Below are 26,426 nucleotides of genomic sequence, written 5' to 3'. Positions count from 1 at the left end.
AATCACTCAGTTTAGTCAACTGTCAAGAAAAAAGGTGTGGATTTTTTCCAAGCAGTGGATGCTTTTCCTGTGCAACCTTTCTGTTGCTTACTTTGTTTTGATTTCTGTTTTGTCTTCTCCCTTCCACCCCTGCAGTGGTTGGACTGGACATCCAGGATGAAATGGGAAGGCACGAAGTGGGTCACATTGACAACTCCATGAAGATCCCTCTCAACAACGGGGATGGCTGCAGGTTTGAGGGACATTTCAGCATCAACAAGGTGAGTGGTGGTGACAGTGGGCCAGGGTGAGGGGAATTCTGGCAGGATCCATCGTAAAAATGAAAATTTGAAAATCTCAGTGTCTCTCCTGCAGTGTGTCTTTGTGTCTCTGATCAGGAGGAAATTTAAGTCTGCATGAGGAGAGGAGGCTGCATGGCCAGACCCACAGGGAATGTGTTAGATCAGGGCTTTTCTTCACTCTCCAAAGCAGGTAGTGGAGACAGAGCTGCTGAACAGCAGAGAGCAGCTCTGTGCAGTGGCCTGTGCTGCCTTTCAGTGCAGCAGCCCCACGTTCAGGGGATGTGTGAAAACCCTACAGATGCCAAACGGCTTCTGTGTTTACTCCTCACGACTTCTGCACCTCCAAAATGTGACTCACTGTGCAGAGGTCTTTGGCCATGGCTGCATCCCAGCTCTGCTTTGTTCTGAGAGCTGCAGAATGACAGGAATGTTCCCTGCTGGAGGGTGCCAGCAGCTCCGTGCTGGGATGGATGTTTGGAACACAGCACGAGGCCTCGGCGCATGCTTTGTGGGGATGCTCTGCTTCTGTCTCAAGGAATGAAAATCCAGGCCTGGAGGAGGCTCCTCTTCGGGCTGGGTGTGTGCAGGATTGAATAATCTTGCTATGTAATGCTGGAGGATGACTTGCTGGGGTGGGGGAGGCACTGGTGGGACCCACTGATGTCCTAAGAAGGGCACACCCTTTATTCACTGCTCTTGGTGTACCACAGGCTACAAAATCCTACTTCCTTCTTTTCCTCCCAGGTCATGTTAAAGCACAGCTAAAAATAACAGGCAGGACCTCTTACTGATTCCGTGGCATGGAAAGGGTTAGGGGTTTAAAAAGAGGACTTTTCTTTCCTCAGCTCTAAGCCACCAATATTGCTGGCAGCTGACAGTGCACAAAACTGGGAAAGGAATTCTGGAAAGGTAGTTCTTACTCAGACAATTTCCAAAGCACAGAGCTGAGATATCTAGGGTTTTTTTCTGCTAGATCTGGTGTGTCCTGCTCACCAAAGCAGCTCCAAAAAGGGGTGCAGAATGTGTCCTGCTCACCAAAGCAGCTCCAAAAAGGGGTGCAGAATGTGGCAGTGAGGAGCTTCCTCCCCTGCTTAGTTTGTGTCTCATTTAGTGGCTGGGACAGCTGTCCCAGGGAGGGGAGCTGACCCAGGACTCCTGCCTCTGGAAACCTGAACCCCTTGTGTGTGACCTGGAAGTCTGCAGTCCCTTGGCAGGAATTGCACAGGAATCTGTCTGAGCTGGGAGCTGGAGTGAGACCTGGCCAGGCTTGGAAACTTGACCAAGGCTCGCACTTGGGTGTTGCTGTCAAACAGCCGGGGGAGGACAAGGTGACAGTGAGATGATGGTGTGTGCTGCTTGCTGCAGGGCCTGACGCCCTGATTGCTGAGCTTGTTTATGACACAGCCTGTGTCCACACCTGAAAGTGTTCCCAGGAGTGCAGAGCTATTCCTCAAGTCATTAAATCAGCTTTCCTGAAAGCACATGGATGGGGCATGTGGCCTCCTGTGGCCCTGCTGGTGAGGTGTCTCTGCAGAGAGCACACTGGGCTCCAGTTGTATAACCATCCTCCCACTCCTCTCCATGCCATGCCAGATTGCTCCTCTGTGTTGCTTCATTTCACAACCTTTTCTCAATAGGAAAATATTCTCCATAACAGTGATTGAGCTGTATGTGCTGAAAGATTGCAGGGCTAGTGACCTGAAATGTGTGCATCCCATCAGAGTGACACCAGTGCTCATTTTCTGTCTTGGAACTCAGTCCTTAGGTGAAACTTGTGTTTTTCAGAGCTTTGTATTTACCTCCAGTAAAAAAATTAAAAGGAAGGGCTCCTGCTGGCTCCTGCCAGGTGGAGAAGGGGAAGATCTAGGTGGGTTTGGTGGTGTTTTTTCTCTTTATATAAAACTCACTCTTGCACACAAGTTTATCACGACTGGTACTACCAGAAGGATTTATCCACATCTTCCTGGGCTGTTCTGCAGCAGTGGCGCTGTTTGCAAATGCGAGATGTGGGAGTAAAACATTGAGCAAGAGAGACTGGAATTTTATTTTAATAGGGATGAAAGACATAGCCTTAAGTGTTGGGAATCCCTGGAGTTGGGAGGGATGCACTCATCACCTCCTGGTCAGCAGCAGCAGCAGTGTGGGGTTCCAGACTCGTGGGCTGCAGGAGTGAGTGTAGTGGGGTTGCTCAGGTGCAGGAAGGTATCCCAGAACCTTCCTCTGCTGGGTGGCTGGATGGATCCAGGCGTTCCCATGGCACATCACAGAGCCTAGCAGTGCCTTGAGGGATAAAATGTGAAATCCTGTCTTCCCTGTCTTGGCTAATTTTAGGTCCCTGGTAACTTCCACGTGTCGACGCACAGCGCGACGGCGCAGCCCCAGAACCCCGACATGACTCACGTCATCCACAAGCTCTCATTTGGGGACAAGTTACAGGTGAGTCCTGAGAATTCCCTGGCTGTAGGGGAATGCAGTGAGAGTGGTTTAATATTAGACACTTTGGTTTTATGGAAGGGCCGTGTGAGCATGCAGTCTGGAAGAGTTCACAGCTGCCACCACTTCAGGGAGGAGCAGGGCAGTGTCCAGTCACAGAAAAACTGTGCTATTTTCTTCTGAAATTCAAAGTGCTTTTGGAAAACTCGGTGGCTATCCTCCTGCAGGGAAGCAGAAACGAGGATTCATGGCTCAGCAAAACCCTGTTTTTAGTATGAACACAGCAAACAAATCCTTCCGCCTTTGTGGAAGAGCAGTGATGCACTCGGGGAAGATGTGTTCTTGCTACTGTGTCAAGCTCTTTTTAATTCACTTCACTGTACTTGTATAGCAGACACCTATTAGTCAAATTTGTTCTGTGAAACACCAGTCAGGCTCAGCACTGCCAATTCCCTGCTGGGAAGAAGCTGAATGCATGCACTTGCCCAGTGGATAGAATTTCACCAGGTGTTGCAAGTTATGTAACATTACCTGATTTCTCAATAAGGACAGATTACAGCACTTCTCCAGCCTACTTCCAAGGAGCTGGCCTCACAGGTGGGAGTTACACATGTGCACACCCAGCTTGAGACTCACCCTAAACATTGCTTACCCATAGTCTCTCTGTAATCTTCTTCCCTCAGCACAGACGTCTCATTAGTCTGCTCCTTGTACACCCACTTCCAAAACCCTTTTTCATGCTAACAAGTCTAAGCGTTGCTTTGTAGTCCTCTGATTCTGCTCCCGGCTTCTTTTAGGAAATATCTTGTGTGGGAACGGGGAAATATTAGCATATAAATAAGCTTGGCTTAATGTCTGTAAAGCACACTGAGATTATGAAAAATATTAGGTAAGTGCTAATGGGGAGTTGTGCAGCCTGCGTGGGAAATGGATGCTCCGAGGGAGCATTCCCATTGTTTTATCATGGAGTCCTGGAGTAAGGCAGCTGGAGTGTGAATCAGCACGGAGGAGGAGCCTGGGTAGGAAAGCAGCAAGTGTCTTCAGTTCTGGTGGTGAGAAACCTGTCTGGCAAACGTGGAGTTGGCTCCTGATTCGGACAAGTTCGGATGAGTATTTTGGGAGTTCAGAGTAACTACTCATCGTCTCTGTACACAAGACAGGAGCACGTAGGTGCTGCTGGTCCTGCAGGCAAACAGCAGCTCAGCAGCACAAATTAAAGAAGGATATCTTCACCAAACAGGTGCTACCACGACTCAGCAGGCAGTGAGAGCCAGCAGGAAAGGAGAGCTTTAAATCTGTCTAGATACACCTTTGAATATTTCAGGCTGTCTCTACCTGCTTTGATGTAATACGTGCTTGTATTCCTTAAAGAGGGTTGGGAGCTTCTCATTCACTCTTGTCATGTGCTGGGAGTTTGTAGGTTGTTACTGACTCTGTCCACTAAGGGACAGGCTGTGTTCTCCAGAAAAACCAGTCCTTTTGAAACAGAGATTTAAATATCATCTGCCTTTGAATGAGCTTTGAGCTTCATCAGTACGTCATGCACAAAAGTGGCAGACTTTTTGTAGATTTTCCCCTCATTTAGATGAGATCAATGCTGAAAGCAGAGAGTTCCTGCATGTCAGGTAACCCAGTAAAGAGAGAGATGTGGAAGTAGGAGATAATGCATTTTTAATCATAATTTCTATTGAGTGCTAGATCTTGGTGCTGAATAATCCTGGTTTTAACCTTGTGAGGAGAGTTGTCTGCCCTGATAGTAAAAATGCACCATCTACTTTCCACATCTCTTTCAAAGTGGACCTTAAAGTCTCTGGCCCAGATATTCTGTAAGAGACTTCCTTCTAGCTGTATCAGGAATGGAACATAACACTCTAGGGGCTTCTTTTTCTTCCTATGTCTTTTACAATGAGTAAAGAATAAGAACAACCTGCAGATGTCATTTGGGAATGGTGGTGGTTCTGTGAAATTCCAGCAGAGCAGAAAGCCCTGCAGCAGGATCAGCTGTTGCTTTTGCTCTCCTCCTGTTCCCAGCACCTTCCAGCTGAACTTGCTGATGATTTTTGTCTCTCCAGAGTTCCCATTCTGCTGATCAAAACTAGTTCACTTGCTACTTCCTACAAGTTGTTGTCCACTCTGTAGTGATGGAAATAGAGAAATATCCATTAGGATGAGACATACATCCACATGCTGTCTGTTGTTGAGAGGGTCTGGGAAGGAGATGGCATTGCCCTGTTGGTGAGGTGAAACTGTCACACCCATGACCAAATCCTCCTTCCAAACTCTTCTTCCCTGCTGTCTCACTTAAGGTCAGGAATTTCTAGGTTGTGGAGTTATTTGTCCTTTCTTTGTACCTTGTGAGCAACACAACCTCTGACCTACAGCTCCTGCTGTGGGCTTTTCCCTGTCTGGAAAGTCTTCCCTGTCTGGAGAGTTCACACATGGGTTATTCTGTTGGTGGACATCAGACTCCAGGTCACAGCATGAGCAAGGCATGGGATGGAAATGCTGTTATTCTGGGCAAACAGATACTCACCCAGCTGGGATCAGCTGCAGGAAAAGCTGAAGGGATGGCAGTGTTGGGATGTGTCCTTCCCATCCCCTGGGCTGCTGAGTTGTACAAACCCAACTGCTCTGGGCTGAGCACCTTTACAGGAGAACTCCTGAATTTTAACCTGAGTGTGACTCCCATTTATTTCCCTTTCAGTCTGATAAATTAATTTCACAGTTAACTCTGCAGAACTGTTAGGAAATACCTCACGGTGAAAATTTCACAACTGGCCTCTTCCAACTGCAATTCCTTTAGCTTTGGAGTGGCTTTGGAGTTTCATCTGGTGAGATGTTGTGAAATCAGCTTTTTCACTTGGAACCAACCTCTGTGCTGATGGTCACTGAAAGATATTTGGGGTCATCTTTTCCTGGGTTGAGGCTTTGTTTCTGGCAAGGTTGAATCAGGCTGATCTCCTGGTCACAGGGTAGGGAAGCAAAGGTCAAGAGTATCAAGTCAGAGCACAATTTCTTCATAACTCCTTTTTACTTTCCAGGTCCATAACGTTCACGGAGCATTCAATGCCTTGGAGGGAGCAGACAAGCTCAGCTCAAACCGTGGGTATTCCTGGGGATTGCAGCTCTCAGCCACCCTCTGCAGGAGGGAAAGCAGGGCTTTCCATGCAACACTGGTGTATCCAGAAGGCTTTAATTTGCCTCTTTAGCCAAAATGATCCAGACATTGCTGGCTGACATTTCCATTTCCTCCAGTGCTACAGGAAAGGTTTAGCCCAAGAGGTCCTTTGCAGTCCTTAAGGAGTTTTTTATCCTATATAAATCCTATAAAATTATTCCTATAGTGTCCCTTTGCTGCTGTTACTTCCACCAGAACTTTTCCTTGTACTTGTGCTTCAAATTACCTCTAAATTTCTACTCTCTGGATGGAAAGAGGGACATTTTCACAGCCCTGCTTTATGACCAGACAAAAATGAAATTTCCAATGCATGCTACAATTCAGTGTAGAGAGTTTTTCTCTCAAGAGTTCAGGCTCCTGCAGGACATCAGTCCTGTCCATTCCTTGGAACAAAATTTCTGTGGCTCTTCCTGAAGCTACACAGTTGTGGTTTGGGGTTATTTTTCCCCTCCAGGAACCAAATGTCACTATATTACATTTGGCTAGAGAATCCTGCTATGAGATGACATTTAGAATTCGGTTTTAGAACTGATCTAGCAGACAGGAAAAATGGCCTGAGCCATTTAAATAATGAAAAAAACCCAGTTAAGCAGCTGTAGGAGAAGGAAGAAGAGAAAGATAGATGGGTGTCACAAGAAGTGGAAGTACACAGGTTGTGATAGCTCAGTTTTTTTGGTCAAAATGATCTCAGTGGGCTGCAGCCCTAACCTCAGCCAGTTCCTGATTTAACCAGGCTGCTCGTGGTGATGATGAAAGTGTTACCATTTATAGTTAGGAAGGTTCAAGTAACCCAAACCCCGGGTGGGTTGTGGTCCTACAGAAGTGGTGGGTGGCTTCTGGTGTCACCCAAATACCTGACGAAGTTTGCTGCGAAGGGCAGAAATGTGGGATGTGAAGATTTCACTTCGTCACCGACATCAGGAGGAGGGAGACACCCTTTTTTTGTGACTTGCTTTACTTCTGTAGGCTGATTCCTTTCTCGCAGTGCTAATGTGTCCTTCCCTTTCCTCCCCTGAGCACAGCCCTTGCCTCTCACGACTACATCCTGAAGATTGTCCCCACGGTGTACGAGGACATGAGCGGCAAGCAGCGATACTCCTACCAATACACGGTGGCAAACAAGGTAAAGGAGCAGCAATTCCTCCAGCAAGCTCCTGTCTGCATCCCAGGGGATGCATGGAGGATGTTCAGCCACCATTCCTTCCCCTCTTGCTCTGTGCAGAGTTTGTAGGTGAGCAGTAGCCTCTGCTGGGAGAAGGAGGAACTGAAGCTATTTACAATGGGGTTTTTCCTGGTGCTGGCATTTGCCAGGGTTGGGATTGTGAGGGCTTGTCAAAGCAGGTGCTGGTGTTGCTTTCATTCCTGAGAAAGGTGTTCTTCCTGCTGGATTGCTCATCTGTCAGTTCAGCAGATGTAGATTTCTATAAATTGTGTGGGAGTTATTTACAAGCTGCAGGAACTCCTGTTGTGGCTGTTGAGATCTATCTGAATGGAAACTGCAATCCAGCTGAGCATACAAAACACCATTTACACCTGGTTTTAGTAATAGAGCAGTCTGAGTTGTGATGAATGTATCAGACAAATAAATTAGCAGAGTTTTTAGTTTTGTTTTTTTAAGCCACTGAACTGTAGCAGCAAATCCATACTGGTTGACTATTTCACATTCTCTGCTTCATGATAGTGAATTATCACAGAATCAATTAATTTGGAAAAGACCTCCAAGGTCACCAAGTCCTACCAGTGACCAATCCCCACCTTGTCACCCAGCCCAGAGCACTGAGTGCCACCTCCAGCATTTTAATAATACAGTGTCTTGAACTTTTTTTTTAAGGGGAAGAAAAAAAGATCCTATCTACTTTTTAAGGTAGAAAACCTCTTTCATTTGAAAATGATTTGCCATTCAGGTGCTAAATGAAAATCCAGAATCTGTTTGTAATACCTAATTTCTGCTAGTTTGCCCTAACTGATAATCAAGCACTCACTCTCCTGGATTAGTTCTTAGATTAATGTTCCTGTCCAGTGACTTTTGGGCTGGCTTGTGTGGTGTGTCCCAGGGGTTTGGACATCTCCCTCTGCTCACATTACAGTGTATTTGTTCTGCTTAATGTCACTGCTGCTCTTCTGATAGGACTCTTGTGATAGGAGAAAGTAATTTGGAAAATAGACAGCAGGAGCTTTTGACACTTCTGTGAGCTTGGCTGCAAACTGGGGCGTTCAGCCAAGTCTGACTCACTGGGGCAGGATTGCTGGGGGGGAGAAGGGGAGAGGAAGGAAGAAATGAGGTCAGTTCTGTCAAAAATGAGGTGCTGAGAAACACTGCTGCCTCTGCTTTTTTCCCCTTGGTGTTTCAGTCCTCATCAGTGGGAAAGAGGAATGGGAAGCCTTTGGGAAGGTCTGGCACAGAGTTACTGGGATGAGGAGATGAGGAGAGTCTGAAGTGAGAGCTTTGTCTCCTCTCTTACCTCCTCTGCTTCTTCACTTCCCCATGTAACCACTGTCCCAACATGTGCCTCAGAACTACAATAAAAGCCCTGAAAACTGTGTGACTGGGAACTTCTGCTTGTCTTGTCATCACAGGATAAAACCCCTAAAGCCAGGGAAATTTGGGATTTGTATAAGATGACTGAAGATAAATGCTGTTTCGCTAGCTCACGGAGAGCAAAATTTTATTTTTTGTGTCACGCTCACGAGTGTCCTCCTGCTTGTTCTTTTTTCATCTTTCTGAAGCATTTGAGGCTGTCTTTGCCTCTGTGGGAAGGAGAATTGACCCAAAGAGTAGATCTGAGCTGGCAGCTTGTCACAGGGCTGGGCAGGGGAGGGGACAGCTGGGTGGAGAGGCAGCCTGTGCCATGCTGGTGCTGATGGCTCTCCTTGGACTGCTGGGTCCCCAGCCTGCTTTCCTTGGGTTTTTCAGCACAGACAAAATGTTGTCTCAAGAAAATGTGACTTTTGTTAGTATTTGTTCTGTCATGGCACTGGGCAGTGGATCCTGTGGCTGTGGATGGCACTCGACCTGGTAGGAAACAAATGGATTAAGGGAGATTATCACTGGCAATCGGAAAGATGTCTCTCCCAAACCAGCCTGGAATATTTTTTGAACCTTTGCCAGTATTTTTCTGTATACAGTTTCATTCTGGCTTTCAGCAGCAGGTTTAAACGTTGTTTAAACGTGGTTCCAGATGATTCATACTGAGAGGACAAAACATTCCTATTGCTGGTCCCAGTGGGCCTTCCAGAGGAATGCAGGGACAAGGAAGGATTTTCAGGTTCTTACAAACTAAATTCCATTTGATGAATGATTTATATACAAACTATAAACACACATGTGATTTACAGTACAGAAACTTCACCTGCAACCAAGCTGCTTGTATTTAAATAGAGCAGATCTATAATAATCAGTGACAGCCTTTCTATTTAGTCCTCTAACTTTGAAAGAAGGTGAGGGTAATCACCATCACTGCTCCCAGCTCTGTTATTATCAGGCTGTAAAGTGATTGTTTTCCTGTTTGATAAGGATGGGAGGTGGGCAGTCACAAAGGAGTTCACTGTTTGCTTCTTTCCATCTGATCATTGCTACAAACCAGCGGGGTGAGGGCCAAATCCACAGGGGCAGTTATATGGCAGCCACTCTCTGGAATGAGCCTGCTGACATTCTGTGCCATTTTCCCCTTTTTCTTTCCCAGGAGTACGTAGCCTACAGCCACACTGGCCGCATCATCCCGGCGATTTGGTTCCGATACGACCTGAGCCCCATCACAGTGAAATACACAGAGAGGAGACAGCCTTTGTACAGGTTTATCACGTCGGTGAGTTGCCCTAAACCTCTCATTCTCCCTTCTCCTGCCTGCCTTTCTTGTCCAGAGGGCTGGAGTTTCTGCCTCAGAGCATTGTGACGTGGTGGAGATGAAGCAGCTCATCACTGGGGTGGTGCTGAGGTGTGAGGTGGCTGGTAAGTCCAGTGCTCTGACAGCTGGATTTAATAGCTGGGCACAAAAAGGAGGAAAATGAACCTATTCCAGAAGTGCCAGGCTCTGTCTGGGCAGGATGGGCTCTATTGCAGCATGTCAGAAATTTAGAAGTAAGAGCTGGCATTGTGAGCACTGAAGCTGCAATAAACTGCTCAGTAGTGATGAGATCAAATGTGCAGAAAATCCAGAATGGTTTGGGCTGGGAAGAACCTTAAAGCTCATCCCATTCTACCCCCTGCCATGGCAGGAACACCTTCCACCATCCCAGGTTGCTCCAAGCCCTGTCCAGCCTGGCCTTGGACACTGCCAGGGATTGTGGCACAGCCACAGCTTCTCTGGACACCCTGTGCCAGGTTCTCACCACCCTTTTCCACCCCAAACTCATCCTGTTCTCACCTAGAGAGGTTTCCTTTCTTCAGGTGAGGGAAGGAGAACGGTTAGACGACACAGAGCTGCCTGTCCTTTCTATCAACTTGTTTTTTGGGTGATTTCTACAGTAATTAGGAAGAAAACTGACAGTGGAGATTTCACCAGCAGCCACTTCTCTCCTCCCACAAGGCACTGTATGCAGGGCAGTTGTTTTACTCAGTGCTGCTGCTTGGCTTAATATGGGAATGCCAGTTCCAGGCATTTACTGCTGGGTAGAAGTGGAGAAGAGCTGCATTATCAAATTCCAGAGGTGTTTTCCTGACGAGTTACGTGTGGATCTGTCCAGAGAGCATCCTGCAGTCCTGATCTCAGCATCCAGAACAAAGCTCTGCTGGCCAAGCTGCTCATTAGGCAAAGAGCTATTTAAAGATCCTCCAGAACTTTTAAAAAAATGTGTCCTCAGGGAGCTGGCTTAAAATTGAAGCTGCAGTGAGCTGTGCCAGGGAGTCATGGTGGAATTTGAAGCAGTTGATAAATTGGCTGGAGTGAAGACCTCAAATTCTGATTTTTAAACTGTTTGACTGTTTTAATTGGAAGTCACATAAACCATGTGGCAGAGTTGCACTTCAAGATTTTGATTTTGCAACTTCTGCTAAACAACGAGTTCACTGAACTTTGGACAGTGATCTGCAGAATGCACAAATAAGAAAAGGGGGCTTGAAGCAAAACCTAAATGTCGTGGCGTAAGACTTTCTCTTCTTAGCACGTCTGCTTGGCTTCAAAACATAATCCTAAAAAAGGTCAAACATCAGCATTTCGTAACTTGGCATCTCACTCTGCCTCTGCTGCTTTCCCTAAAATTATTCTGTGAGAAGTTTCTTATGCATCCTGTTGGGGGTGAGGGTGTGGAGGTGTTTGAATGGGGAGTGATTTGATAGCTGGGATTACTCTTTGATTTTATGATCAGCATTGATATACTGCTGATATGCCATTGTGTGCTTTTAAATAGCATCTTTGTTGGATTTGATACCCTGCTTCTGGGTTGACATAAAGACCACAGGAGAGGTTTTCCTCCCTGGTTGCCACAATGACCTTTTGGGTTTGTATCTCATTTGAATTTGTATCACATAACCTCATGAACTGAAGTATGTGTTTCTTAATGAGAATCCAAAAACGGAACAGCAGTTCCACTTCTGTTCTGAAAAGATTTAAAGGTTGATTAATTTTCATTGAACAAGAATTTCAGTTTCTCCTCTTCCCCAAAATAACAGTCATCTCCACACACCATATTCCTCACTGGACTAAGTCTGAGTGTTGAATCACTGGCTCCAGCTTGAATTTTGCCTTCTTCTGTCTTTAAAATTAACCAGACACTTGCTGCCTGCTGGGCAGCTTAAGGAGAGTTTTACAGTTGATTTTTGGCTACTTTGTTTGGTCTCACAAATGGCTGTGGTGCCAAGCAGCTCACTGGGGATCATTCCAGCTGAATGTCCTTCCTCTGGAGGCGTGAGGATGATGCTGGCACTGGCAGTAGCTGTGTCAGGATGTCACACAGGTGTGACATGGAGGCACAGCCTTGCTCCAGGTGCCACCTAGCCCTGCTGCAGGGGACCTGCTGTGGCCCTCATTTGGGCCAGGAGGGCAGCCTTGGCTCTGCATTAAAGCTTTACAGCCTTCCAGGTGCCACTGAAAAGCTTGGAAGGGGGAGCAGCACTGCAGAGGATCAAAACACCTCCATCCTTGCTCCCCTGCCCTGTTTTGGTGACATGATCTGTTCTTTAGCCCCTTCCTGTATCTGCAGCTTGGCCTTTTGCATCACAGTTGCTCTGGAGACCAGTTAGTGATGAGCAGCACTGGGCTGAGGGCCAGCAGGGGTTGGGCTGGGGCGTGTGGAGTCACTGCCTGGCCTTGGAAAGCATCAGCTTCTTCTGAGCAGCAGCTGTTCCATTTAAAAACAAGACAGGCTCTGGGTTAGGGGCTCCTTTGCTGTTTGCTTGGGCACTGCTATGGCTTTCAGTACATTTCAGTTTGTCCTGGGGATGGGGGATGATCCTGTGGACTTGCAGGAGGCTTTAGGGAGGAATCAGTGTCAGTTTTGGAGGGAAGGACACAGTGCTGAGGGGTGATCCCCTGGGAGAAGGGTGTTGGCTGTTCAGAGAGCCAAAGGCATCTCCTGCTGCTGCTGGGAAGGTTATCTGATGCTCTTTGTCACTGAAGAGTTTGCCCTCCAAAGCTTCAGCCCTGCTGAGAGGAGCATTACAGCCCTGCAGCAACATTCCCAGACCCTCTCTGTCCCCATTCTGACTCCTGCCTGCTCCTTAGGTCTTTCTGGTGGGAAGAATTATCCTCATTTGCTGTACAAGGTGAGAGCTACTTCCTGCACAAAGGCTTTGGTTTAGATTTTTTTTTACTTTACATGTCAGGATTCAAAAAGTTCACTACTAAGTAAGGTTTTAAATTATTTGTGGGTCAGTGCTGCCACTGTCACTGTTCCATGAGTTTGCCAGGAATCCTGGAGTTAACCAGACTCTTGGCAGAGTGTGAAACACTGTTGGTTTTGCCTGTTACACTGCACTGCTTAAAATCCAGTCATCCCTCATAAAGAGAAGCCATTGAAGACCTCCTGGTTGAGGTTATGGAGGAAGGGGAAAAGTTTCACTGCTGAAAATTCATGAGTTCCCCTAAGTGGGCAAACTGAAAGAATGTTTTATGAGATCAGGGCAGGGGATGGGAGGGGAGAGCAGGCAGAAGAGCAGCCAAGGTTCTGCTGAAGCATTCAAAATACAAAGTAATTGTTTTCCTGATATGAGAAGACTCATCTGGCCTTTAGGTGTCAAAAAAAAACCCCAACCTGGAAATAATGGGGGGATAAGGGGGAGCTGGAACAGAATGGTTGCAGGCAGAGTAGTTTCAGCCATGGGAACTGGTACTGTCAGTGCCACAGATTCAGTCCTGTGGCATTTTTAAAACCCAAGACAGTGTTCTGCTAGATGTGCTGCAGGTCAGCCCAAAATCTCTAAGTGGGATTCTCCAGCTTATCTTACTAGGAATTTCCTGAGGGTCCTACTGGTCCTCTCTGTCCTTAAAAGTAATTTTCAGACTTTGGGACATCCCAGAGGAGCACAGTCATGTGTTTGACATTTGCCTTTCTGTCAGCTTGCTTGCAGCCCTGCCTCCTCCTACAGACCCACTCATGTTTTCCTTTAGGCACAAGCCTGCATCCCACTCTGCTGCAGTCACCTCCTGCCCAAGGTGCATTCCTCATGCTGCATGGGCTCTCACTGGGATTATTCCACTTCTGTGTCTCTTTTCCTTCATCCTTTAATGGCTGGGCCTGAGTCAAACAGACCTCATGGAGCTCAGTGCAGCTCATTCCCAGTAATTTATTCCATTAAATAGAAAGAACTGCCTGCTGCCAGCCTCCCATACGTACTGGAGCTGTGATGATGAAGCACTGAGGTGCAGCTCCTGTGCTGACCTAGAGCCCAACGCTGCTCACAAGGACTCCAAGCCCGTTTTCCATCACCAAAGCTCCAAGCTGTGTGTGCAGAAGGCCCCAGGCTGGTGCCAGGTGTGTGTGACTCATTCCCACTCAGCACTACAGAGCTCTGCAGATGAATATATATATTTTTTTTCTATTCCCCAGCCCCTTGTGCCGCTGCACTGAAGTCAGATTTTCCTGCCCTGTGATGCAGAATCTCGGTGTTGGCCGGGGTTGGTGTTTGTGGTGTGACATCTCCTGTCAGCTGAGCTGCTCTGAACTGAAATAACCCAGCTCCGTGGTGGGCATTTGCCCTGAGAAGTCACCCTGGGTCATGCCCTGAGGGACAGTAAGGAGGGAGGCACAGGGGCAGGAGCTGGACTTGTCCCCTAAAAATACTGACTTAGCCTCAGGCTGCTGCTCTGGTTTCAGCAGCCTTGATCTGCTGGAATGCCAAGTGTCCTGCAAAAGCCACATTTCCTGCAGCTCCTCGTTTCACCAACCTCACTAAACACTCATATCTTGGTTATAAATGCACATGGAAAGGAGCTGGAGTTCTCAGTGCTTTCCCTCACCATTAATGAGCTGTTTGTTCCTTTCCCTCAGTGCTGCTGCTGCTCTTACGTTATTTTTTTGTCTGACTTTGCCCATGGGGTGCTGTGTGGGAGAAGAGACGTGGCACAGTGCGTGTAGTGTGGCACAGGTTCCCTTCTGTATTGCAGTTTTATTGTGTATATCATGGAATTATTGAGGTTGGAAAAGTTCTCCAAGGCCATCGAGTCCAGCTTGTGACAATCCCCATCTTGTCCCCAGCCCAGAGCACTCAGTGCCACCTCCAGGGATGAGCACTCCAAACCTCCCTGGGCAGCTCCTGCCAAGGCCTGAGCACCCTTTCCATGGAGAAATTCCTGCTGCTGGCCAACCTGAGCCTCCCCTGGCCCAGCCTGAGGCTGTTCCCTCTCCTCCTGTCCCTGTTCCCTGGAGCACAGCCTGACCCCCCGGCTGTCCCCTCCTGTCAGGAGCTGTGCAGAGCCACAAGGTCCCCCTGAGCCTCCTTTGCTCCAGGCTGAGCTCCTTTCCCAGCTCCCTCAGCCTCTCCAGGTGCTCCAGCCCCTTCCCAGCTCTGTTCCCTTCCCTGGACACTCTCCAGCCCCTCCATGTCCATCTGGCACTGCCCAGAACTGGACACAGCACTCACTGGTGACCCCAGCAGTGCCAGCACAGGGGACAATCACTGCCCTGCTCCTGCTGCCACACTTTTTTATACAAAAAATGAGTTCTGCTGAACACTGGGTTTATAGAAACCACCTGCTGGTGAGCAGGCAGGAGTCAAATACCACAGGAGGGGAAGAAAGTCCCAGGGTGCCACCAGGCAGTGTGACATGGAAAGTGTGATACACCACAGCGTAACCTAAAAATGGGACCAGCCAAGTTCTAATCACACAGTTCTAATTTCCTAACTCCCACATTTTTTTGCTTCATGACTGTGATGCTCTTTTAATTTGGTCTTGCACCTTGTGTGGGATTAGGTGGTTTTGAGAATAACAACACTGGGTTGTGAGAAGGGTTCAAGATGAGGAGTTTATCTCCTGACAAGGGCCTGCCTTGGAAAAAAGGGGATTTGTTTTGAGCTAGGAGCTGAAAGAGAGAGTAATCTCAAACCACTGTAGCAGTGAAATATTTTGTATTGTTGGTCTCCTCCAACCTAAATGATTCTGGAATTCTTTTTCCACAAGGACTCTGATTTGACAGAATACACAGAATATTTCTGTGTTTTTGTAGCACTTGAGAAGTGAAGTAGGCTGTTTACACTAATGAGAAGATTAATTTTTTCCCTAGCTCTGTTCTCGAACCTGATCATGTGTTTTAATTTGATCCAAGACATCTTGTGTGGAAAACTTTGTCCCAGAAAGAGTTAAGTTGGCTGCTGTCAGCAGCCCTTGTCATGGAAAGTGTTAGGCTGAGCTGAGGTGTCACTGGGAGCTGGGTTTCTGTTAGTCACTGCCTTTCACGTGCTATTTCAGTGTCTCCTGCCTGTTTGTAAATTATTATCTTGTGAAACAGGGAAAAGACTACAAGGCTGTGGTGTTTATAATAGAAAAGGGCAGTAGGAAGATGTGAGCAACACAGAGCATCTAGAAAGCTGAGTTAGGTGGAGTTCAGCCCAGAAAGGAGCAGAGTTGGTGCTGTGGGAGCTGGGATTTGTGATGGGCTCAGGCTGTGAGCAGTTCAGGATAGCACTAATTCATTCCACTCTAGGGAATGGTTTTTGTGAATGATTCTGCTCTAATTCCATCCCCAGTGCTGTTACCCAATTCTTACAGTACTTCCAGAAAACACCCCAGCAGTAGGATCCCTCCTGCAGTTTAAGCATTGTAAAAGTTTCCCTCATCACTGACAAACGTGTTTCCTCTCTCTGTAATTTCAGATATGTGCCATCATTGGAGGAACATTCACTGTAGCTGGCATCCTCGACTCCTGCATTTTCACAGCCTCAGAGGCCTGGAAGAAGATCCAGCTGGGGAAAATGCAGTAGCAGTGAAACTCTACCCTCGTCTCCAAGGACAGGAGCAAAGATTGAGAAATCTACCACTACCTGTTTTTTGTCTTTATTTTCTATTTGATTGAATCAGTATGTTTTTCTCTAATCAGGCTGTTCGGTGAAGACGTCTTCAACAAATCAAAGAAATCTCCATGCATTTCAGAGCTCTGAGAGGGAAAAAAAATCAGTGGAATCAGGCTGTGGATTTTGATTCCTTCCCCCCAGAAAGAGAGGTTGAAATGCTGTATCAGTTCTAAGTAAGGATGACAGTCTGTCCTCTGGGAGGTTCCTATGGCAGTGTACAAACTAGGGAGTAGATGGCAAAAGAGTTGAACTGTCTTTGTGGCACTTTTTGGAGTTCTGTTGGATTTGCATGATTAGACAATCGACTTTTGTATAGGGCAAATTGTACATGGGGAAGAAATTCCACCCATGGTGCCAAAAAGGTGATGTATCTGTTGGTGAGGAATGGAAAGTGTTAGTCCCCACAGCGGGCAGAAATCACATACCAAGAAATGTTTTGTGCTCTTATTTGAAAGCTCAGTTGTTCAGATACAACTTTTCTAAAGAGGTGAACAAAGGAGAAGAGGAAGCCTTCCCCAGCTACCTTTTCCTGGGTACTCTGTGATCCTGGCAGTGGAGGGCATTTCTTTTACTCTGGATGGAAAAGTGGTTTAATTTCTTCCCACTAACTGAATATCCAGTCTTGTGTTTACAGGTGGCATGAAGTAAAAAACCAAACCGAGCAACACAGTTTTATGTGGCCTTTGCTTTGAAAGGGAGTAGTTGTCTTTACAGAATTAGCTTTTATTTCGTCTGGTTTTAAACACAGACCGCCCAAAAGTCTGGATTCTGCACTTCTGCTTTATTATTGTTGTTGTTGTATTTTTTTTGAAAAGAGGTTGTATATTCAGTGTGCTCAGAGAAATGGTGCAGCCTTCTGGGTGGCTGAGCACAGCTTCCTCTCTTGCTTTGTGTGTGTATATTCAACACACCTGTCAAACACAGGAATTCTGACTTTTCAGGATGTAAGGTGCCTCCCTTTTCCTTTCAAACTCAGCCAGGCATCTTTTCTGAGCCCTGGGCTGGCACTGTTGTCCCACAGGTACACAGGGCAGCATTCCCACAGGCTGACCCTTGCTGGGAGTTTTGTTTTATTCCTCCAAATGGTACCTGAGCTTCCCTGTCCATTCCTTCAAGCCTTTTCTTCTGGGATCTCCAATAAACAGAGGGGAAAACTCCTGCCAGGGGTGTTTTGCATGTCGTGGTGGACATGAGTTCCCTAAAATGAGAGCAAATGCCCACCAGTGCATTTTCCAGAGCCTCATCAATGTCCCTTGAGTAGTGACAGTCTCTGCATGTGTTGTGAATGTCTGAGCTGAGGATACACAAATTTTAAATATTCCAGAATGGATTAAAAAAAAATCATAGAATAAAAATCTTTTTTACTCAGTGCTGTAAATTCTAAGATGGGTGCAGGGTTTCTCTTGGATGATATCCATTGCCTTTTCCTGGAGGCAAAATATCCAAACTTTATGCTGTGATGATAACGAATCTTTGAATATTCAGTGTTATTGTTAGAGTCAGATGCATTTCAAAAGAATTCCTGATTGTCTGTTCCAATTGTCTCGTTGCTTTGGCAGCAGGGAAGGTGTAGCCAGTTTTATCCACCCACTAAAAAGGAGCAACCAACTGCCTTCTCCCTGCCATGCTCTGCCCTGTAGTGACTTCGGACAAATGACAGCATTGGAATTTTCTCCTTGTTCTTACTCTGGACTGATTGCTCTTACTTTAGGTGTAAACTGGATTGTGTAATTTCCTGTACCCGTTCATGTATGGATAGATTTTTTTACCTTTTTTTTTTTTTTTCCATTTACAAAAATCAACTTGAAAATGAGATGCTTGTCTTCATTTCGGGTGTGTGTCTGTGTGCCTGCAAGCAATACCTTCTGGATGCTGGGATTTTCCATGGCCATTGCTTCTCCTGCTGGCTGGAGGATTTCCTCTAATCCACTGTGACCAGCTGAAGCTCACAGCAAAAATGTCCTGATTTTTCCTTTTGGATTTGGGGAGTCTTTGCTCAAAGCTTGGGAGCAGTGGATGATAATAATGGGATTTTTGATATGTTAGCATCTTCCTTATGCTGATTTATTTCGCTGGGCAAAGGGAGATCTTTGCAGTATGATAGACTGTACAGTTCATTTTCTGAGATTTCTCTCTTGGTACAATTTCTTTGACACAAAACAAAGGTGGTTGCAGATTCCTTGTGACCCCTGGTGTGATATTTCCATCCTTCTCCCCATTCCCTGTCTGTATTAAACTGCCTCCTGGGCAGTCCAGGCCAGTTCTCTAAACCAGACCAGTGAAATTGGTTTGTTTGGGGTTATTTTTGTGGAAATAACACACTTCAGCTTGCCTGCTTTCTCTGCCAAAATATTCCCTACTCGATTTTTACCCGAACCCCCCTATGTGGGTTTTTACCTGAGTCATTTCAAGTCAGTGTTTTGATATATATATTTGGGTTTTCAAGAAAGACATCCCTGTAGGAAGTTACATATTTGGACCTTCCAGTGTAAATTATTCCCAATTATTTCCTTTAACTTTCAACTCCATCCTGCGGTGAGAACTCGAGGCATAGGATGCTCTGCAATGGTGGAGTTAAACCTTTTAGCACTACCATTAAATGTCCTTTCTCTGTGTGACACACAGGCTGCTGGGGAGGGCAGTGGCTGTGATGAGAGTTTGATTAAATTTTATTAGAGTTGTTTGAAGTGACAGATCAGGGGTGTCACTGAGGGGTTCCTGGCAATGTGGGAGAGAGGAGCAGCCCTGCAGTGTTTGGTACAGTGATGTTTAAAGCACAAGTCTTTTCCATTTCTACAGTGGAGACTGTTGAGGAGTTCTGGCATTTGTCTTTTAATTTGCAACCTTATGTTAATGAACTATTTAGCCTTTTTAGTTCGGTAATTAAAAATAAAACTCTGACGTGTTTTGATTGGCTTCTTGTTGCACTCCTGTTGCAAAATCAATCTAAAGGGGCTTTTTTTTTTTTTTTAAATTTTATTTTTAATTATGATTTCAGTGAACTGAGTGTTATCACGCAGTGAAATCACTGGGAGCCAGGTCACTGTGGTGAAAGTTAGCACGAGGCTCTTTTGTAATCAGCCCTGAGTCATGTCTGGACATGCAGTGCTTGGTTTTGTACAGTACCAAGTGTCCTAACCTCCTTTTTTTTTAAGGAAGGTGAGTGGACAGTGCTTGGGACTTGCTGGGTTTGGCTTTAGTCCTTGGTATATGAAATAACCCAATTTTTGTTCCCCCTCCTTTAATGTCCACTTAGCATTGCTTCATAAGTATTTAGAAATAAGTTCTGAGGCAATTGTTAAAGATTTAATAGTGAAGGGTTACAACACAGTGAGTTTGGGCTCAAGATATCTGCACCATCTGAAGAAACCAATCCTTTTTACGTTGGTGTCAGCTCTACATCTTTGTGAAGGAGATCCCATGTGTTCCAGTGATTGAAACTCAGATTTCCACAAGTGATGGGATGGTGCTGAAGGGTTCCTTACTCTGAAAATTATAAATAAAAGCTCTGGGGAAGGTGTTTGTCCAAACCTCAGCCTGCTGCAACTCAGTTCCAAACTTTTCTAGCCTATCTTTGTAAGCCCAAACCCAACCAAGCTTCCTCTCACCCAACTAATTGGTTCATTTCCACCAATTTTCATGGAGAATAAATTAATCTGTGTTTGAAAATACATCCTGGGACCACATCTGAAAGTGGTTTGTGCAGGTGAGCTGGTTTGTGGAGGCAGGGATGAGGTGACAGTGGCACAGGAGCAGAGGCTGGGCAGGGATGTGGCACTGGTGTCACTGGTGTCACTGGTGTCCCTTTGGGCTGAGGGACATGGGCTGGGCTGTGCAGGGGGCACTGGTTGTCACCCTCATTCAGGGAAGGGCTGGGCATGGAGAGAAGTAATTGCAGCTGAACAGGAGGGGATGAGTGACTGGAATGTGGGGATGCTCGGGTGGGCGCTGGGGACACTGTCCGGGTGGGGATCAGGTTGGCACCCGGGATGGTGCCAGGTCAGTACCAGGGACAGTGCCCAGTGTGTCCCCAGGCTGGCCACGGTCTGTCCCAGGTCTACCTCGGGTGTGTCCCAAATGTGTCCCCAGTCAGTCCTGGGTCAGTGCTGGGTCAGTCCTGGGTCTGTCCCGCTCTATCCCGCTCTATCCATGGTCTATCCCCCTCTATCCCGTTCTATCCCAGCTCTATCCCAGCTCTATCCCAGGTCTATCCCAGCTCTATCCCAGGTCTATCCCGCTCTATCCCAGGTCTATCCCAGGTCTATCCCGCTCTATCCCAGGTCTATCCCGTTCTATCCCAGGTCTATCCCGCTCTATCCCAGGTCTATCCCAGGTCTATCCCGCTCTATCCTGCTCTATCCCAGGTCTATCCCAGGTCTATCCCAGGTCTATCCCAGGTCTATCCCGCTCTATCCCAGGTCTATCCCGCTCTATCCCAGCTCTATCCCAGCTCTATCCCAGCTCTATCCCGCTCTATCCCAGGTCTATCCCGCTCTATCCCAGGTCTATCCCAGGTCTATCCCAGCTCTATCCCAGCTCTATCCCAGGTCTATCCCAGGTCTATCCCAGGTCTATCCCAGGTCTATCCCAGGTCTATCCCAGGTCTATCCCGCTCTATCCCGCTCTATCCCAGGTCTATCCCAGGTCTATCCCAGCTCTATCCCAGGTCTATCCCAGGTCTATCCCGCTCTATCCCGCTCTATCCCAGGTCTATCCCAGCTCTATCCCGCTCTATCCCAGCTCTATCCCAGGTCTATCCCAGGTCTATCCCAGGTCTATCCCAGGTCTATCCCGCTCTATCCCAGGTCTATTCCAGGTCTATCCCAGGTCTATCCCAGGTCTATCCCAGCTCTATCCCAGGTCTATCCCGCTCTATCCCAGCTCTATCCCGCTCTATCCCAGGTCTATCCCGATCTATCTCTATCTCTATCCCAGGTCTATCCCAGGTCTATCCCGCTCTATCCCAGGTCTATCCCGCTCTATCCCAGGTCTATCCCAGGTCTATCCCAGGTCTATCCCAGGTCTATCCCAGCTCTATCCCGCTCTATCCCAGGTCTATCCCGCTCTATCCCAGGTCTATCCCAGGTCTATCCCATCTATCCCGGTCTATCCCAGGTCTATCCCGCTCTATCCCAGTCTATCCCGCTCTATCCCAGGTCTATCCCTCTCTGTCCCGCTCTGTCCCAGGTCTATCCCGCTCTATCCCAGGTCTATCCCGCTCTATCCCAGGTCTATCCCAGCTCTATCCCAGGTCTATCCCAGGTCTATCCCAGCTCTATCCCAGGTCTATCCCGCTCTATCCCAGGTCTATCCCGCTCTATCCCAGGTCTATCCCGCTCTATCCCAGGTCTATCCCGCTCTATCCCAGGTCTATCCCAGGTCTATCCCAGGTCTATCTCTCTCTATCTCTGTCCCGCTGCAGTTCTGTCCCCCAGCCGCCAGGGGGCGCGGCGGGCGCGTGGCTCTCGCGAGACGCGGCGGCGCTGGCGGAAGCGGAAGCGGCAGGAGCTTCTCTTCCGGGCGGGCGGCGCGGCGGCGGCAGCGGGTGAGGCACCGGGAGACACCATCCGGAGCCATCCGGGACCATCCGCGGCTATTCCCGGCCGGTGGAGCCTCCGCGGGGCAGCGGGAGGGAGCGGGAAGAGGCTCGGGTGGCCTGGGACTTGCCCGGAGCTGCGGGACGGGGAGATTTCGGGCTCCGGGGGGAGCTCGGCCTCCTTCAGGCTGTGCTTTCCTCATGCAGTATTGAGTTAATACAGCCCAGCCCGCACGGGAGCTGCCAGTGTGCTCTTCAGAGTTGTGGAGCTGTGCTAAAACAGCCTTTAGTTTAATTTATCCCTGATTTAATTCATCCAGTGCCATCAGGATAAGCGGTGCCCCGACAGGCAGTGCTGTATCCCAGTTAAAATTTAGGAAAGGCCGGAAGTTTGGTGGATTTGCAGATATGTTACTGCGCTCTCTGGTGCGGAGCTTTACTGGAGATGCTGGAGCAGTGCGAATTCTCTCTGCGAGCCCAAAATACACATTATTTTATAAAGGAGGGTGGTGTGGCTGCAGGATCCAGGTGTGCTGAGTGCTGACAGCGGGAGCTCTGCATGGAATGCTCTGATGTGTCCATCACAGCATCGCTGTCAGTCAGGGAAGAGGTGCAAACCTTGTTTGGAGTCCCAGACATCAGCGTTTGTCAGCCAGTGATGAGATTAAAAACAGTTAAAATCGGTTTTTTATGCCCTGGCAGACCTTGTGGGTGTGGGTGATGAAGCACAGTGTGTGTTGTGAGCACCTCTCAAACTCTTGGGTTTTCCGTGCAGCCAAAATGAAGTTCAACCCGTTTGTGACCTCGGACCGCAGCAAGAACCGCAAGAGGCACTTCAATGCTCCCTCCCACATCCGCAGGAAAATCATGTCCTCCCCGCTGTCCAAGGAGCTGCGGCAGAAGTACAACGTGCGCTCCATGCCCATCCGCAAGGACGACGAGGTGCAGGTACTGCCCTGCTCTGTACACCTCAGCTGCTGTCTCTGGAGCTTTCAGGAGGAATTTATTCACAGAAAGGGTGGTCAGGCATTGGCAGGAGCTGCCCAGGGAGGTTTGGAGTGCTCATCCCTGGAGGTGTCCAAGGAAGGGCTGGATGTGGCACTGAGTGCCCTGGGTCACAGGTTGGACTTGATGGTTTTGGAAGTCTTTTCCAACCCAGATGATTCTGGAATTCTGTTTTCTAGTGTAGCCTGTGCAAAAGGGAAGGACAGCACAAATTCACATTGGTGGTGGAGCTTTACACTGAGTATAGCAGAAATAATCCAAATTATCAAGCCATGACTTTGCTTGTCAGGTGTTTCTTAAATTTATTTCAGTGATAAGGAAAATACTGGAACAAAACAGTGCTGGCAATTTTGCTGTGCATCAGTTACCTGCATTGATAATTGTGCTGAATTAAAAGCTTCCAGAAATAAAGCACAAAGCACACAATTGTTCCTTCTTTGTATACTGTTTGCTACCTGTGATACTTAAAAAGTTGGATTGGAAATTAATCCAAATCATATGGCTTTTTTAATATAAAATGCCATGATAGGTGAAAAATTGAGGTAAAACCTGTGGAAAATTGAAACCTGGCTGAAAAGCTGCAGAGCTCCCTCATTAGGATTTACTGCAGGGAAGATGAGAGAGAGCCACAGTTCTGATCTGTTATATTTTCCCTTTTAGTGAAGCTGAAATTGTCAGGTCACTCCTGTCCTTGTGGCAAAGAGGTGACTTGTGGTTTCAGCCTGTGCGGCTCGGGTGGATAATTCAGTGGTGGTTTGTCAGATGTGGTGGCTGTTCCAGGGGTGGTTCTGGTGGCTCAGTGTGTTTGCTGTGCTCAGGTGGTCCGAGGGCACTACAAGGGGCAGCAGATCGGGAAGGTGGTGCAGGTGTACAGGAAGAAATACGTGATCTACATCGAGCGCGTGCAGCGCGAGAAGGCCAACGGCACCACCGTGCACGTGGGCATCCACCCCAGCAAGGTATGGCCACCTGGGGGGTGAGTGGGCACTCTGGGGTGGGTGGGACTTGTCACCAAGTGCTGGGGATGCACAGGTGGAGCAGCCCTGGGAGAAGGAGCTGGGGGTGTTGTGGGTGAGAGCTGCACATGCCTTGGCCCCCAGGAGCCTCCCTGCCCCAGCGTGGGCAGCAGGAAAGGGGGGATTCTGCCCCTCTGCCCTGCTCAGGTGAGGCTGCAGAGCTGCCCAGCCCTGGGCCCAGCACAGGAAGGAGCTGGAGCTGCTGGAGAGTCCACAGGAGCTCCAGGATGAGCAGAGGGATGGAGCAGCTCTGCTGGGAGGAAAGGCTGGGAGAGTTGGGATTGTTCAGCCTGGAGAGGAGAAGCTTTGGGGTGACCTCATGGTGACTTTCAGTGGCTGAAGGGAACCCACAAGAAAGGTGGAGAGAGACTTATTACAAGGGCCTGGAGTGATGGGAGAAGGGGGAATGGCTTCAAACTGCCAGAAAGCAGGGTTAGATTGGATATTAGGAAGAAATTGTTCCCTGTGAGGGTGGTGAGGCCCTGGCATAGGCTGCCAACACCTAGAGGTGTTCCAGGCCATGGACAGGGCTTGGAGCAACCTGGGATAGTGGAAGGTGTCCCTGCCCGTGGCAGGGGGATTGGAATGAGATGATCTTTAAGGTCTCTTCCAACCCAAACCATTCTGTGATTAAGGAATGGAGATGGTCCATCAGAGAAACTTTAGGGTTTCATGAGCAGAGAATTGAGTTGAAAGCAAGAGCTCCTTGCTGTTTCTGGGACTAGAAATTTGCTAGAAACTTGGTATTTTGCTAAAATACTTCTTTGAAGAGATTGGTGATTTCAAAGCACAAAACAGATGATTTAGAGCAATCCTTCATCTTTGCTGTGTGGCACTTGCACTGGCTGAGGAGGTGTGGGAGAGGCTTGAATAGATGATCAAAATTGTGATCTGCAGGCTATTGTGAGCTGAATACTTCTGGATCTGGGTTAGCCTGAGGTGTTTAGAGTCAGTGAAAACCAGGCAAAGCCTGTTTAGATCATAACAGGAAATATTTCAAACTAAACACAAGAACTTGCCAAAACCTGGTTTGGAGCAGATGAATTCAGTTTGCTTCAGCCTTGCCATGTGGGCACAAAGATGGAAGTGTTGGTGGAAAAAATCCAGTTGTAACAGGTTTTCTGGTGTAAATGGTTGGTGTGTTCAGTAGAGGGAGGGCAGAATTATTCCAAAACATCATGACTTGTGTGCAGCAACAACATCTGACTGGCAAGGTGACATTGTGGTGGAGCCAGTGCATGTACTTGGGTGCTGAATAGCAGTGAGAAATGGAATTTTCTGCTGGTCCTTTGTTCTGTGAAAATTCTCATTAATTGGGAACTGGACCTTGACAAAGCTTTGCATAAATATTCTGGTTATTAATGCAAAAGGAGCAGAGGGAGGTTTTGTTACAGAGTTGCAGTGGGCTCTGTGAACAGTCTGTACCTCTCCTGGGTAAAGAAGTGGGAATTGTAATTAAGAAAGACCTAAATGCACAAGGAATTGAGAAGCATGCCTGGATGGGATTGTTAGTTGTATTTTTCAAGTAGTGCTTTCAGTTACACCAACACATTAATTTCTTTGCCAGTTCAAGGAGGCATGAACAGGAAGGACATGGGGCATGAGCAGGAATTTTTGGAGAAGCTCTTCCCTGTGAGGGTGGTGAGGCACAGGGTGCCCAGGGAAGCTGTGGCTGCCCCTGGATCCCTGGAAGTGTCCAAGGCCAGCTGTGACTGCTGCCTTTGTGGTGGTGGAAACCACACAGTGACTGGACCACAGCTCAGTGCTGTGGTTCCACATGGATTTAGTATCCATCAGGTTTAAGCAGAATAATGGAAATTGGATTTACTTCAAAATATTTTATTCTGTAGCTGAAGAGAAATTCAGCTGCTCCTCAGTTAGTGCAAGTGTTTTGGCTGTGCTTTGAAACAGCTTTCCCTGTGCTCTGATCCCTCAGTGTGCCCGGAAAAATTGTGGAATATGGAGGCAATTCAGTAAATGAGTTTTACTGGAACCAGAGAGAGAGTCTGTGGGAATAACACTCTTGTGCCGGGGCTGTGGGGTTGCTGTCCTCCCCTGTGAGCAGGGACCCTCAATTCCTGTGCTCTCTGCAGGTGGTGATCACCAGGCTAAAGCTGGACAAGGACCGCAAGAAGATCTTGGAGCGCAAAGCCAAGTCCCGCCAGGTTGGCAAGGAGAAGGGCAAGTACAAGGAGGAGACAATCGAGAAGATGCAAGAATAGATGGTTCCTGTTTGACAACATTAAAAACTGTTAAAATTCAACCTGTTGTGTGTCTTCTCCTTTGGAAAATCTGGATGTGACGTGTCCCACTCAGCATTTAAATATTCCTTCTTGTGTTTTTGAGTAAAAAATACTCTCACTAAATTAAAAAGCTTTTAATACCTGTTTTAAGAAAGGCTTTTTTCGTCCTAAAGAAATGTTTCAACCAACTTCAGAAGGAGCAGTACAGTCCTGAACCATCCCATCTGACAGCCATCATACTCCTGTCTCACCCTCAGATGTTTCCATGGTTTTAAATTAATGCTAATTCT

The 26,426-nt window shown here is 47.5% G+C and overlaps 2 protein-coding genes across 3 annotated transcripts in view; both read left to right on the top strand.

Annotated features, from left to right (window-relative positions):
• Positions 1–19,252, top strand: part of ERGIC1 (endoplasmic reticulum-golgi intermediate compartment 1) — a 56,729-nt gene extending 37,477 nt beyond the window's left edge. For both annotated transcript variants that reach the window (XM_085073994.1, XM_085073993.1), the window contains exons 5-10: positions 136–260; positions 2,613–2,717; positions 5,756–5,816; positions 6,915–7,015; positions 9,576–9,698; positions 16,139–19,252. In XM_085073994.1, coding sequence (XP_084930120.1) covers positions 136–260; positions 2,613–2,717; positions 5,756–5,816; positions 6,915–7,015; positions 9,576–9,698; positions 16,139–16,246 — 623 coding nt within the window. In that variant the 3' untranslated portion in view covers positions 16,247–19,252. The remainder of the gene's footprint in view (positions 1–135; positions 261–2,612; positions 2,718–5,755; positions 5,817–6,914; positions 7,016–9,575; positions 9,699–16,138) is intronic.
• A 2,496-nt stretch (positions 19,253–21,748) lies between these two features.
• RPL26L1 (ribosomal protein L26 like 1) lies at positions 21,749–26,156 on the top strand. The gene is made up of 4 exons (XM_085074002.1): positions 21,749–21,881; positions 22,648–22,820; positions 23,696–23,836; positions 25,987–26,156. Exons 2-4 carry the CDS (start codon positions 22,653–22,655, stop codon positions 26,113–26,115), a joined length of 438 nt encoding a protein of 145 aa, XP_084930128.1. The 5' UTR covers positions 21,749–21,881; positions 22,648–22,652; the 3' UTR covers positions 26,116–26,156.
• Positions 26,157–26,426: the final 270 nt, after the last annotated feature.

Source organism: Lichenostomus cassidix, chromosome 13, assembly GCF_008360975.1.
Source record: "Lichenostomus cassidix isolate B80296 chromosome 13, HeHo_3.0, whole genome shotgun sequence".
NCBI lineage: Eukaryota > Metazoa > Chordata > Aves > Passeriformes > Meliphagidae > Lichenostomus > Lichenostomus cassidix.
The sequence above is the reverse complement of the archived record's forward strand: the minus strand, read 5'-3'. Positions and strand labels throughout refer to the sequence as shown.

Bases quoted from the DNA above. Each gene is read 5' to 3' on its own strand.
- RPL26L1 (XM_085074002.1), top strand. From the start codon at position 22,653: ATGAAGTTCAACCCGTTTGTGACCTCGGACCGCAGCAAGAACCGCAAG. The intron at 22,821-23,695 runs GTACTGCCCTGC...TGCTGTGCTCAG, and splicing joins GCAAGGACGACGAGGTGCAG to GTGGTCCGAGGGCACTACAA. The intron at 23,837-25,986 runs GTATGGCCACCT...TGCTCTCTGCAG, and splicing joins TGGGCATCCACCCCAGCAAG to GTGGTGATCACCAGGCTAAA.